The sequence below is a fragment of the Pterocles gutturalis genome, unplaced genomic scaffold (genome assembly GCF_000699245.1).
Source record: "Pterocles gutturalis isolate BGI_N339 unplaced genomic scaffold, ASM69924v1 scaffold45160, whole genome shotgun sequence".
NCBI classification, from domain to species: Eukaryota; Metazoa; Chordata; class Aves; order Pterocliformes; family Pteroclidae; genus Pterocles; species Pterocles gutturalis.
The window spans coordinates 12,557-25,945 of NW_010144953.1; the positions used below are offsets into that span (position 1 = coordinate 12,557).

Genomic DNA, 13,389 nt, shown 5'->3' on the forward strand with positions numbered 1-13,389 from the left:
GAATAGAGCTGAAGGCATCATTCAGTAAGTAAGCAATCCAATAAAAGTAGTGTACAGCTAATCAATCTTTTTATTACTTGTTATACAAATTGTAACTAAGATGCTTATCTCCTGCCTTAACCATGTTCTTAAAGATTCAGAAATAACCAAATAAATGACTGAAACTTTAGACGTGTGTGTGTGCATGGGTGCATACTGCTTAAGGTAAGCGAAGGCAGTTGTTTAGTTGAGGCCAGTTTCAACCAACGACACAGACAGGCTGGGAAATACAGTTTAAAGTAGCTTTCTAAAGAAGCTCACTGCCTCCAGTGTTGAAATGTTTTAAAAGGTTAGATCTGGGATACTATAACTAGATACACTTCACTCTTTTCTTACCGTCAGCTTACATTGGAATAGCAGCCCAGCTGTTCTGCAGGATGCATTAACTGTAGAGTTGCAGTTTCATTTTCAAACTGTTAGCAGCTCAGATGGGGTGCAGTTTGCTGGGTGTACTGGGTCAGGCTGGGATGGAGTTACTTTCTTTGGAGCAGTGACTAAAGCAGTGTTGATAACACCCATGTTTCTGCCATTGCTGAGCAGTGCTTGCACAGCATCAAGGCCTCTGCTGCTTCTGTCTGTCTCCTGCCCCCAGGGAGTAGACTGGGGGTGGCCAGGAGGCTGAGAGGGAAAGCAGCTGGAACTGCTGACCCAGACTGCCCAAAAAACAATTCCCCAATGTTTGACATCATGCTCAGCCCTAAGCTGGGGGAGAGGGGAAGCCTTCCAAAGTAGCTGTTGCTAGGAGCCTGACTGGGCAGCAGCCTGCTGCTGGTGGGAGGTGCTGGTTGCCCTTGCATCACTCCCCCCCTGCCCTCTCCCCTTAAACTGTCTCTTATCTCAGCCCATAAATTTTCCTGCCTTTTGGCCTTCTGATTCTCTGACCTATCCTGGTGTGGGGCAGATGAGTGAGAATCCCAGGGGGGGCTCAGCTGCTGGGCATAGCTGCTGGCATAGAGCAGTCAGCTGTGAGCTCCCTGAAATCCCTGGAGCCCAGCACAATGTATTCTTGAAATGCTGATCTCCGCCTCTAACCCCTTCTCCTTAGGAGCAGATGATTCAGCGGGAGCCATTTCTATACCTGTTGCAGCTTCAAAACTCCTCCTCTGGGCAAACCTGGTACCAGATGACAGCTTGACCAAGGGGCTTTGCCCACCTAAACTTTGTGATTCCCTACGAAGTACAAGTCTGGCTAAAACTTAAAAGTAAACTGAGACTAAAATGGATACATTCAAAAAGAAGAAGAATATAAACTTTTTTTGTTATCAGATAGCTGTAACTACAGGGGAGAACCCTTGGAAGTAATACACAGGGAGTACTTCCCTACAAGTACTTAATGTTTTTCTTTCAGCTAGAGCATGTAGCAAGCAGCAGGGAAAGAACTAACCAAAAACCCTGTTTTCAGGTAGACGCTAGCCTGCATTGAGGAGTAAGCTATGATTAAACATATGAACACAAACTTTGGAGTTAAGCTGGAAGAAAAGAGTGGTCTATGTGTAATTCCTTGCACACGTTTGCTTAAAAAAAAAAAAATTAAAATCCAGGGACAAAATACAATCCGGGGGAGGTAAACAACCACTCCTAGGCACACTTGACACAGAAAAAGCTTTTAACACAATCCAGACATCATTCAAGACAGTTCCAGGTAAGTGTAGAATATGATTTTTCTATCTCTTGGCATAGATACAGATACATTTGGGAAATAAATATAATGAAAGGTGAAGGAACAGGGCAGCCCCATACCATACAACAATTGTTTTATAGTGCTAAAAAAAATACCCGTGCCCTGAAATCGGTGTTTGTTAGGTGTCAAAACCAAGGCAGGATGTCTACAGACAAAGGACTGACTGAATATAATTTAGAAGAATGTTTGTCCTGGACACGGTGACAGTGTATCTTAATGCCATCAGAGAAATAAATACTCACCTTGGGGCACACGGAGGCAACATCACCACTGCTGATACTGGTTACTGTAGTAAACCATTTAAAGACTATTTCAAATCTTTAACTTCAGAACAGCATCTTGCAGCAGATCCTATCACTAAGTCCTAGAGAGACAGTGGAACACTGCTTTTTCACAGGGTTAAGACATGAAGGGATCAGATAAATCCAGGAGCTCTACCTCTGTTTAAATTCTGTATTTAAATTCCATCTCAAAGATGATTTGAGTTGAAAGAGGTTGAGAATATTTCAAAACATGAAGATGCTGAAGATTAAGAGAAGGGTAGGAACAGACGTGATGAAAGGCAGTAGTAACACAGCATAACACTAACTTCAGGCACAGCACTAAGGGGAAGACTTTATATCAACACCTTACATGTGTGTAGAACTGTTTTCTGTTAGCCCGAAAGGAAACGAAACAGAATTGATCCCCTAAGACATCAGTGCTGTTTTTCAATAGGAAAAAGCAATATAGAGTATGTTCTTACTGCCTCTGTAAATAGCCAGGGTTGGAGATGTGACAGACTGACCACTGCTCAGAACAACAGCTGCCTTAGCAGTGTTGAAAGCAGGATTTACCGGTGTATGCGTCTTCCCTAGGAAGAAGGTTTTACTACACATGAGGTACAGACATTATGTCATGAGACATGGCACGAAGCTGCAAGCATCCTTAAAGTCTTAAGTCAAGAATGCAAATGCTGCTTTGAAGCCAGTTCAACCAGCATGCTATGACGTATTCTATGTAAATCAAACAGTGCTGCAAGGTAAGAGCCCTTTAATTACAGAAAAATAGGTCTTTAATTTCATCTCAGATATCATTTTAGACAAGCATTTTCAGTATGATAGTCCATGAAAAACAAATGCATACACAGTGGGCGTTACGAGCTCCCAGTGAAGTCAACATGAAGTAGAAAGTTGTCATTGAACAAAGCTTCCTATCTGGTTGAACTTCAGCAGCCATCATTGCACACAGGTAAGTTCATTTAAAAGGTTTGGTTTAAAATAAGAGTTCATTCAAATGTCTGGAGGGAAAGGCACTTAGTATTGCAGTTTCCAGAACATGATTTGTTTGTCTTCCCCTCCGGTAATAGCACTGTTGCACTGTTCGTTCATCCACATGGACACTACAGCACCTGGGGGAAAACAAAAACCGAGTACATCTAAATGCAAATCCAAGTGGCAATCCAGATGATGGAACAGATCTCTTTAAGAGAGTACAGGATCATCCAATCGTTAGTTTGGTTCACATTGACACCAAATATACCAGGAAGAATTGTAGCAGGTTGCTAGGTGGCTGTTCTTACTCACAGCAATGATCTCATGTTGCCTCCGTTGGCTTTGGGTGCCAGAGGGACACTAGCAGCTGGAGGAGATTCTACAATGCAGGTGGCACACTGGCTAAAGGCTTATGGGAGGAGGTTTCTCTACAAAGGGGGATTTTTCACTCTGCCATTTGGACTTCTCCTACAAAAAGTGTATTCACATCTTCTAGCAAGATGCCTAGAAGTCCACTTCTGAAAGGCTCCCCTAGCTCCAGAATGATCCCCAGACAGGTCAAGCTCCAGAGTACAAGGCTACAGCATGTCTATCCCCAGGCATTTACCTTTGTCAAGTCTTGTCATCAGCAATATTCCTCACTGCTATTAAATTTCCTAGGAGGCTCATGTGGACCTGCTTTTAGTTCTGGTGTTCCAGGTAACAATAACATCAGGAACAGCCCACTGACTGAGCAGATGACTCTCAAACTCATCAGTAGTACCAGAACTGAAAAATTGCAATTCTCAATTTGAGAAAAGGAACAGTTCAGGCATACCTGTATGTCCTTTGATTCTTTCCATAACTTTTCCTCCAAGAAGGTCCCAAACCAGTAATTCACCAGACTGACTTCCTGATAAGATAGTATTTCCATCCCATTTGAAGCACCTGCAAGTAAGTGTGAAATCAGTTCACTTCAAGCTCTTCTATAATGAGAGCCAAACATTTCCAAACTGACTAAGCCAAAAAGAATGGAAAATGTAGGTACAAAACTGAAGAAAACTCTACCCTTTAACACAGTCTTCCTGGAAATGTTATTCCCAAATTATTTTAAAGGTTCACAACCCAAACTTGCTCCTCTGACTGCCCTAGAGCCAGCCAGCCAGCCCTTCCCCTGGCAGAAGAATGAACCATGTTCTCGTAACCGAAAGGACCCAGGCACATGTATGGTACCCACATGCTCTCATGAGCCACCACCTGAAATTCTGTCACTTTGTCTTCCTAAAACAATCACTTGAAGAGCAAAGAGGACTTTCAGGGAAATAACTGAAGAAAAAAAAAATATATATGCATGCATACGCACATATATATTGATGGATACACACACACACGAGACAAACAAGTGTATTCCAAGTATGGCTACTGTATTTTTACTCCAGTAACTCAGGAAGCATTCCATCTGTTTACCTGATAAACCACACAGAACCCATTTTCACAAATCTGTATGCATTTTGGTTTGTGAAAAAGTGATCATTCTTTAACAGCCAGTCTTTTCTTACATTATCAAAACAAAAAAGAAAGGACTGCAACAGGCCCCCCACCTCCCAGCCCCCTCCTTCCCCAAAAGAAGTCCAAAACCAAAATCGAGATTATTGACAGAGGCAGTTCAAGTAAGAGAACTGTCTACTTGGTAGAAATTTCAGTAGCTCAGCTGCTGGAACAGCTGCTTAGCTACAGTTCTCACCACCTTTTATGGAAGTCAAAGTTGTTGAAAAAATTCAAGTTATTTACTTAGATACTCGTTTGGTTTTGTCCCAGTCTGGAAAGCTTGACCATAATGCACACAACAAGCTACAGTGTTAGCCTTTACATTTAAAAAAGTAATTCAATAAGACAAATTTGCCACTATTCCTGCCCTTTCCATTCTGCCATCACCAACCATCAAGCATTTCTGCAGCTCACCACGTTGGCCACACAGTTCATCACCTGTACGTTCTCAGAATTACCTCTGCGGCACATCCGTGCTTACAGAAGAGATAAGCATTCCAGTTTGTACATCGATTACTTTAAAACTGCAGTCCTCTCCTGTGCTGAGCAGATGTCTGCTGTCTGTACAACAGAAAAAAAGAAAAAAAAGAAAAGAAAAAAACAACAACAAAGCATGTTTAGACATTGAGTTCTAGTTACCAAAGCAGTCTGCAGTACATGTTGGGTGTGAAATTGCCTGACCCACTTATTTATAGATAATTTACTGTAAATTAAGTCTCTAAGCAAGCAATGATAAACCAAATTGGCTTAGAGTTGAGACTGCTGGTCAACAGTCTAGTATGGCCTTGCGTACAATGACTAAATTCTTTGTAATGGAGATGGACATGTGTCAATCCAAACCATCCCTTCATCCTCCTTAAAGTAGTTAACTCCAATACCAAGAGTATATTGCATGATAGCAGGAATAAGATTCCCTTTGAAACTCCCAAAAGTCCATATTAAAAACTGAAATCCAACGTACCAGGACTAAAAGCAGCATCAAACACAGTTCCAGCATGACACGGCAACTGGTGCAGCACTGTTGCTGTAGGAACATCCCAAACACTAAGGGTACCCTCTTTGGTTCCAGATGCTAGGAGAGTATTTGCAGCATTAAGGTCGATGGTATTTACCTAGGAAGTTAAACATCCCATGATTTTCCTATTCTTTCATGTGAGCCACTCTGAGACAGGTTTTAAACATACACAAAGCAAGCCCATAATCCATAAGCTGGTATTTTATTTACAAAAAGCCTTTACATTTAATTCTGCAACATCCTTAATTCAGTACAATTATTAAAAATCCTGCCTATAAAAAGTAAAAGATAGGTCCCTTTGATGATATTTTAAAATGTTTTTTCTTTTCAGAATCAGAAACGCAAATTGACATTTCAGATTGCTTTTAGTACCCATACACTCCACCTAATGGAATCCTTTACCCTTCAGGGTAAAATTCTTCTTTCCTTTTAAACAACTTCCTAGCCATGAGTTGTTTCCAATTCTCTTGGGTACAGTTCTTAAATGCTATCAGAGCTGTTTCAGCATTTGCCTGTGTTGTGACCTGTTAAAATACTATTGAGAAGGTTTAAAACACAGTAATTGTAAATATCCTCCCAGAGTGACATTAGAGGCTATCAATAAGTGTGCAGTTACACATTTATGACTCACTGCACACAGTGTGTTTATATATTTACAGTGAAATTCAGTAATAGATATTTTATAGCATGGTCAACAACTCACAAATTATTTCTCATTTGCTCACCTTTAGCAAAGGTATATTAAGAAGAAGCTGTAACAATGAAAATACTCAAAAACCACCAGTCTGTTTTCAAAAACAAAGAAGCAAACAAAAAACCCACCAGTCCTCCCTGTCTCCCCTGGAACTTGGTGCACACAGGCTGGGCAAGACAAAGGAAGAGACCTCTGTTGGTTCAGTGTCCAGGAGTGGACCTTTCAACCAAGGAAGCAGGGGGCACAGGCAAAAAAAAAACCCAACTGAAAAACCCCTACACACACACACTTCCCAAAACAAACCACCCCCTCACCCCAATCCGCTAGACCTTGCCTTTGATTTTGATAAGCAATTAATTTTCATATTCTGAGATCTGATATCGCCATACTTACGCTAACATCGTGTTCTAACTCCGCAAGCAGCTCAAAGTGGTGTTTTTTATTGCTCAGGGTCTCGCCGGGAATGCAGTGCCACACCTACAACACAGACAGTGCAGTTTGCTCGAGGAACCATTGGCAGAACTCTGGGTGAGTTTCTTCAGGACTGAATTCCCACACCACACGGAGGGCTGCTTGTGTTAACTGCCAGTCTTGCCTACGTGGCAGACGACACCACCAACACACGGCAGCTGAACTCCTTTACCCTAAGCAGTATGAAACACGACTACGTTGATTCCAGAGAACTTACGGAATATCTTATATCACCACCCTGAACGTACACTGACAGAAAGCCATCCCCAAGGCTTGGGGAAATGCATGCCTGTCTCTAATTTCCCAACTATCCACTGAACCCTAGGCATGCTCTTTAGATGAGCAAGTTCCTGGTCCACTTAGCTGAAGGACATAAGCTACAAAACTATTAAATGGAAACATTTTAGAAGCCTATTGCACTCCCAACAGAATCACTAGTCATGGTCACAACATCCCAGTTCCTCCAACAAATAGAGTTTGCCTCCAAAACCCCCACATTTAGAGTAAGAACGAATGAAATTTAAGTAACACTTTAGCTTTGAAACAGTTGAGATACAACTAAATGAAGAAGATATTCTAGAAATAAACTTACTCTGATAGTAGCCAAGTTATTATTCTAGTACAACAGGTCCATCTACTCCAAAGCATTTGGCTCGCTGAATATTAAAGTGCTGGCTATAAATAGTTATTGAAGTACAACAAACCCATACACAAACCTTCACAGTGGAATCCCAAGATGCAGAATATAAACGCCCATCACGCCAACAGATCTTACTGACTGCATCATCGTGGCCCATTAAGATATCTTGCTGTCTTCCAAATGCAATGGAATAAAAATATCTAACAGGAAAAGGTTACAAAAGCATTACATCTTCAGAAAACTTTTTTTATAAACAGATTAAAGTAACTTTGCTTCTACAGATTCTAACAGAAATCTACTGAAAAAAAGTAGAAATACAGCCACTGCTTAATAACAATAGATTTCTGTGTTATTTTCTAAAACCATAAACATAATGACCAAGGCACTCAATGTTATTCAACAGAGTCAATAGGAAGGAAATACACACATATGATTGTCCCATGAAGAACTTATGACAGTGGTATCTCCTGGTAAGATTAGACAAGATGACAAAGCCTGTAAAGGAAAAAAAAAAAGAAGGAAAAAAAAAAGAAAAAAATCAGTGTTCCACTTCTTCCCTCAAATCACATAGAAGTACATCAACATACTTTTGGAGAACAAGGAGCATTTTAATCTTCTATACAGACAACATACAGGTGTTATACGAACACGAAGCAAGAAAAACCTTATAGGCTGGACAGCGAGTGGCAAGAATACTTCATCTCAGGCAGCACTGAAGTTCAGCAACACATACAGAACTGATGGATCTCCTTTTTCAAAACGCTGGTATTTCAAGGTCATGGTACATAATTCCTCACTCAGGAGAAACTGGGTCAGCTCTTTATCTCATAAGCTACTGTCAATTCTAGATGCAAACAGCTAAGAGAAACTAAAAATGAAGGTTTCCTTTGATGTTTGTTCTCCGTGACAGCTACTTATCAGCTCAGCTCTTTCAAACAACAGATGTGACTATCTAATTCCTACTATTCTCAACAAGAAACATTCTTTATAGACAGCTTCTCCGTTACATTTCTATCACTGGAAGCAGCAAGGCAAAAAATCCATTGTAATGCTTCTACTGGTATTGTTATTGTTCATGTTTTAGAGCTGTTCTAAAAAACAGTAAGCTGTTGGACTGTGAAAAGACTACTGCTTGTAGCATTGCTGCACCAGATTAGCACTAAAACTACAGAGAGAAGAATAAAAGGAGTACCCAAGGCCTCCTTGTGAAAAACTGTCTTTTGGCCTAGGATTCAGTGAAGAGCTCCCTTTTCACAGTGCCACGAAGCAACGCTCCTAAGTTTGCCTTGGCTAAAGCATTGAGAATTGCTCTATCTAGATTCACCTGCTAGCATGTGCCATGGCAGGGTCTTGATTCTGCAACTGGGGACCTGTTAGAGCATTCTATGGCTTCTGTTGGGGTAACCTATTTCCCTTTTTTTTGTCCCCCCTAGAGATGAGGGTACAGAGAAGGCTGATATATCCTAGTGTCTTGCCTCAATAAAGGACTCTGAACATGACAGCTAGGAGTGAATCTTTATGACCCAGGTCTTGCTACAGTGCTCAAGCACAGAAAATCAACTACAGAATCTCTTTCCAAGTCCTGTTTTAGAAGCAGAGGAAAAATGTTGTTCAGAGGTAGTGGAGATCACTGCTCACTGAGGAAGGATGGCTTGAATTCACCCACTGTAGATTCTACTCCCTGTGCTTGGTTTTCCTCTGCCAGCTGACTCACAGGCTTCAAACACTTTGGAGCACTAAGGCAATGCTGGATGTGAGCACATGGGTGGAATTTAAGCTTTGTGATTCTGGTCAGTTCAAGGTTGTTCAGGAAGACTCCTCTGCTCATGCCAGACTATCTCTGTCTGACACAAGCCCTTCCCTGGACGGCAGGGCAACTCAGAACAGAGGCAGCACAGAAGTAAAGTGCAACCCTTTAGTGCTCCCTTCCCATATTTGCAGAATGCTCTGTCTCCCTGGGGAAGGCTGACAGAGTCTCAGTTCACTCTGCTAAATTATTCACAAACAATACAATTCAGTAGGCAGGGGAAGAAAAGAGGCATTGATGCATGCTAAGAGCTATGTCTGCGAGTAGCTTTCAGAAGATTCCCAACGATCTCATTTGTATTTTGACAGCAACTTACCATGTTTGAAAAGGACACACTTCTCTGGATCCTTTTTGATTCTTTGGAAAACATCTTCAGAGTTGAATCTGGGAATAATGGATAAAACAGTAAGATAAAAGGACTGTTTTATATTATAGAAACTAGTCATTTTGTTCCTGTTTGAATATTCAAATATCTTACTATGAAAAGCAGGTACAGGTTTCTCAGTCTTTGAGAAGCTCTTTATAATGACTTGAGCCTGGACCTAGCCTGTGTGGCACCAGTGGACTCCCCCATGCCCATCAAACTCTAAGACAACTCTGGTATCTAAAGGGAGAAATCCTAAGCCTAGATATAGATTTGAAATCCATGAGTCAAAGTGATCTAAAACGTAACAAATTCATGTACTTAAGTTATTCAATTACTGGAAATAGATATTTAAGTTAATTTCTTTAATAGGTGACTTGCAAAGGTGGCAATCCAAAAGCCAAACAGAAGCAGCCTTCACATATGAATACTGAAATTCCCTCAAACAGTAAGAAGGAATTTAACATCAAATGAAGACAAGAATCTTGCATTTGGCAGAAGATTAGGGCCACTCCTTTCACGACTGTAAATAAACCAGAACTCAGTGATTCCAGAAATATCCCATTTAATGCTGTCTTCATTTTGCTCTCAGCAACGATATTAATGGGATTCAATCTTAACTAAATTTCAGAGTTTCATGCTATTTTGTTCACAAAACATTAACCTGCGTCTACACTGCAGGTTCTAGTAAATACCTCTGCAATTATACTTACCCTGGGATGTAGTGAAAACAGACGACCCATTGTAAGTGACTGCTATTCCAGTAATTGCCCTGTTTAATACAAGAAAGCTTAGAGGTGATTTCATAGGTTTGGAATCTTCACCACCACACTGTAAATTGACTATAACTGAAATTTATAATTTGATCTCTGTATGAGCTAAGACATTCAAGAGTAAAAGCACTGCAGTGGTGTGTTATATGCCTCGAGGCAAAAATATACCTTGATATAATATGTGAAACAGCAGTACGTATTCCCCATATTGTTCTCTAAGAACTGCATCCTCATTAGAAAGGACATGCCCATGTTAAGAGGATAAATAGTTTCACATTCAGCCTTTCCAATTTAGGATTAGCTACAAAAAGAGTCAGGAACCTGCCTACAAGCAGATAATGAATACCTCAAGTGTCAAGAATCAGAACTTGCATGTCTTTGCTCCTCAAATTTGACACTGGCAAAGTCACTAGAGTCTAGAAATGCAGACATATAGCTTATGTCAGAGGGTTGGTCATTAGGAAACACAGAGCATTATACACAGCTAAAATTCTGTTATACAGACCTGCTTCTATTTTTTTTTCTCAGCAGCTTTCAGAAAGAAAAAAATAGAATCAGAAGCTGAAATTCAAGTGTTTTCAGGATCAGGATCTCCCTAGCCCTAATGATCTGGTAACAGAGGCCCTTTCTCACCTCAAGTATTACCTCCTTTTCTGGCCAAGAGAATGTTCTTTTCTGGACTGGGTTACAGTCACCAAGAAAGTAGTTGCACCCAAGGCAGTAAGAAATCCTCCTACTAGTCCAGCCACTAGGACAAGGGATGGGGCTAAAGGAAAAATCTGTTCTTTAAAATAGAGCTGCTGTTGTTCATTGTTTTCAGATATTTTCAAAGTTCACCTGAAGCACCCCTGCTAACTCATGGCTTCCTAGGAATCCATCAGAACAGTAGTTTGGTTCCTGGATTAACTGAAAACCTACAGTTGGAAACTTGTCAAACTGCTCATACAGCAGCAGCTTGAGTGGCTTAACCTTTCAAATCAAATGGGATGAAAAAGAAGTTGGGTCCTCCTGGGGTTATAAATAAATACATGGGAGTCTTTATCTGGCTGCTGTTATCACAGTTTTAGAGAAGGGAAATCAATATCTGCTTCAGGTACTACAATGATAATGAACTCAGCTCTAGATCTGCATAAGGAACAACAACATCCACAAAGGTGACAAATGCGTTTTCTGGATTGATAACCCATCATATACTCAAATTCATCTTGTGTAATCAAATCAATGAGCTGTCTAAAAGAAAAGTACTGACCTTCAACTATAAGCCATCATTCAGATGGACACACAGATACCCCACCCCTTCACTTCAATGGAACAATTTTGACTGCGAAAGAAAAGAATAATACCTACTCTTTGTGAATTTTATATTGCTCATCTAATTTTAGTTTGGCAATATTGTTCCAAGCAAGTGTTATGCTTTCTTCTGTCAGATCTTCAAATGATTCTTCATTTGGAGAAACTGCAATAAAATGCCACAATGAAGTTACATCACAAATAGAAAACAGACAGATAGATTTGAAATAACTAGGTACCTGAAGTTGCAAACATAAATAGAAAAGTACAGAAATCATGCAGAGCTCCAGGAATAAGAATTTTTGGCTTACGCTGGGAGCTAACTTTTTTACAAATCTCTTCCTGAATGCATAGGTTTACACAGCCAAAAATATGATTTTTCTCCAAAAAGCAGGGCTTTTAAACTGAAGACTTTACAGAATACACTTCCAAAATGGAAAAAAAAAACAAAAAAAAACCAACCAAACAAAAACCACACAAAATAACTTTTCTGCAGAGATGTTTTGGTGTTCCGCTGACATGGCAAGACCCTTCCAAATGAAAAATACCAAGAAAGCTATCTACTGCTACAATACAGCATGTGCTTTTATTATTCTATTGTATCCTGTTAGGAATGTCACAACTTCTACTATAAACTGATGAGGACCATGGCATCTTAGTTTCAGGCTTCAAAAGCAGAGGTTGAGCAGTCCCAGAAGAAACCACTGGAACAGAAGGCAAAAATGCAGAACAATGTCTGTATTTTCAAATTTGAAACTCATCTTGCCAGTTTAAGTTAGTTCACGGATTTATTTTGAGTTGGCTTACAGGAAAGTGGCCAAGAGAGTTGTATAATGAGATCCTCTGGGAGAAAGATACAGAACTTTCAAAACTACAAATCCACTGCATCGTCAGTTTATCTGTTATACATTTACCTGGAGACTCCGTTATGGAACCGCTGTGACTAGATGTTCGAGACAAGCTTTTCAACTTTGGTATTATCCTTCGGGGATGAGGAATTGTAAACAACTGTTTTGGTGTCTGTCCAAACTCCAAGATTTGTGTCAGCAGAGCTACTTTTTCATTGGGATCCATAATACTTTACAAAAACAAGATATTAAATTAAGCCAAGGAGGCGAGTACTTTTTTTTTCTCCCCTCCCCTGAAAGAATGTGCGCATACGTGCGGTTACTACAGCACTAGAGCTTTCACAAGTTCTTACAGAAGTGATTTACCACAGATGTGACGGACAGTCATATAGCAGCTTCATTATTTTGTTTATGTATGATGACAGTATTCTCGCCAATTAAAAAAAAAAAAAAGCAATTTCACAAAAGCCAGACTGAAGAAGTTCAAGTAGCACCCTTTCAATGTGTGCTAAAAATGACAACATGATGCTGGTTCACTGCGTATTTGGGAGGATAAAATGGAAGCACTACACCATTCATGTACAGAGCACTTTTACAGCCAGCAGAGAACTTGGAAGGATACTGAGAAATTTAGTTAACTGCTTTAACAAAGATATTCTGATTCTTGTTAATTACCTGTTTAAATCCACTCCTCCTTCATAAGTTAATGGGTGAAACACTGGGGAAGAGAAAAAAAAAGTTCATTTGTACAACGTAGATATATAAAGCTCATTTTCTTTGTCTTGCATACCTACTATAAAAAAAAGTTGTATTTTTTACTCAACTTGGTTATACTAAGCAACTAAGCTATTTCAGCAGGCTATGGAGTTTGAGGTCTTGTGGTTTAGTCCTAGGTTTCTTACTTGAAAAAGTTTAGGATTTCTAAGAGACTCAGAGAAAGTTTCAGAAGAAATCAGACCTTTCATAAAGGAAGGATGACCACCCCCC

General features: G+C 40.1%; 1 protein-coding gene across 1 annotated transcript in view; it reads right to left on the reverse strand.

Annotated features, from left to right (window-relative positions):
* Positions 1-2,745: 2,745 nt before the first annotated feature.
* Positions 2,746-13,389, reverse strand: part of NSMAF (neutral sphingomyelinase (N-SMase) activation associated factor) — a gene marked incomplete at its 5' end in the record, with an annotated part of 26,164 nt that continues 15,520 nt past the window's right edge. The window contains 12 exons of the mRNA XM_010085238.1: positions 2,746-3,110; positions 3,791-3,900; positions 4,959-5,061; positions 5,462-5,612; positions 6,603-6,686; positions 7,397-7,520; positions 7,748-7,815; positions 9,444-9,511; positions 10,205-10,263; positions 11,612-11,720; positions 12,469-12,632; positions 13,078-13,120. Coding sequence (XP_010083540.1) covers positions 3,016-3,110; positions 3,791-3,900; positions 4,959-5,061; positions 5,462-5,612; positions 6,603-6,686; positions 7,397-7,520; positions 7,748-7,815; positions 9,444-9,511; positions 10,205-10,263; positions 11,612-11,720; positions 12,469-12,632; positions 13,078-13,120 — 1,178 coding nt within the window. The remainder of the gene's footprint in view (positions 3,111-3,790; positions 3,901-4,958; positions 5,062-5,461; positions 5,613-6,602; positions 6,687-7,396; positions 7,521-7,747; positions 7,816-9,443; positions 9,512-10,204; positions 10,264-11,611; positions 11,721-12,468; positions 12,633-13,077; positions 13,121-13,389) is intronic.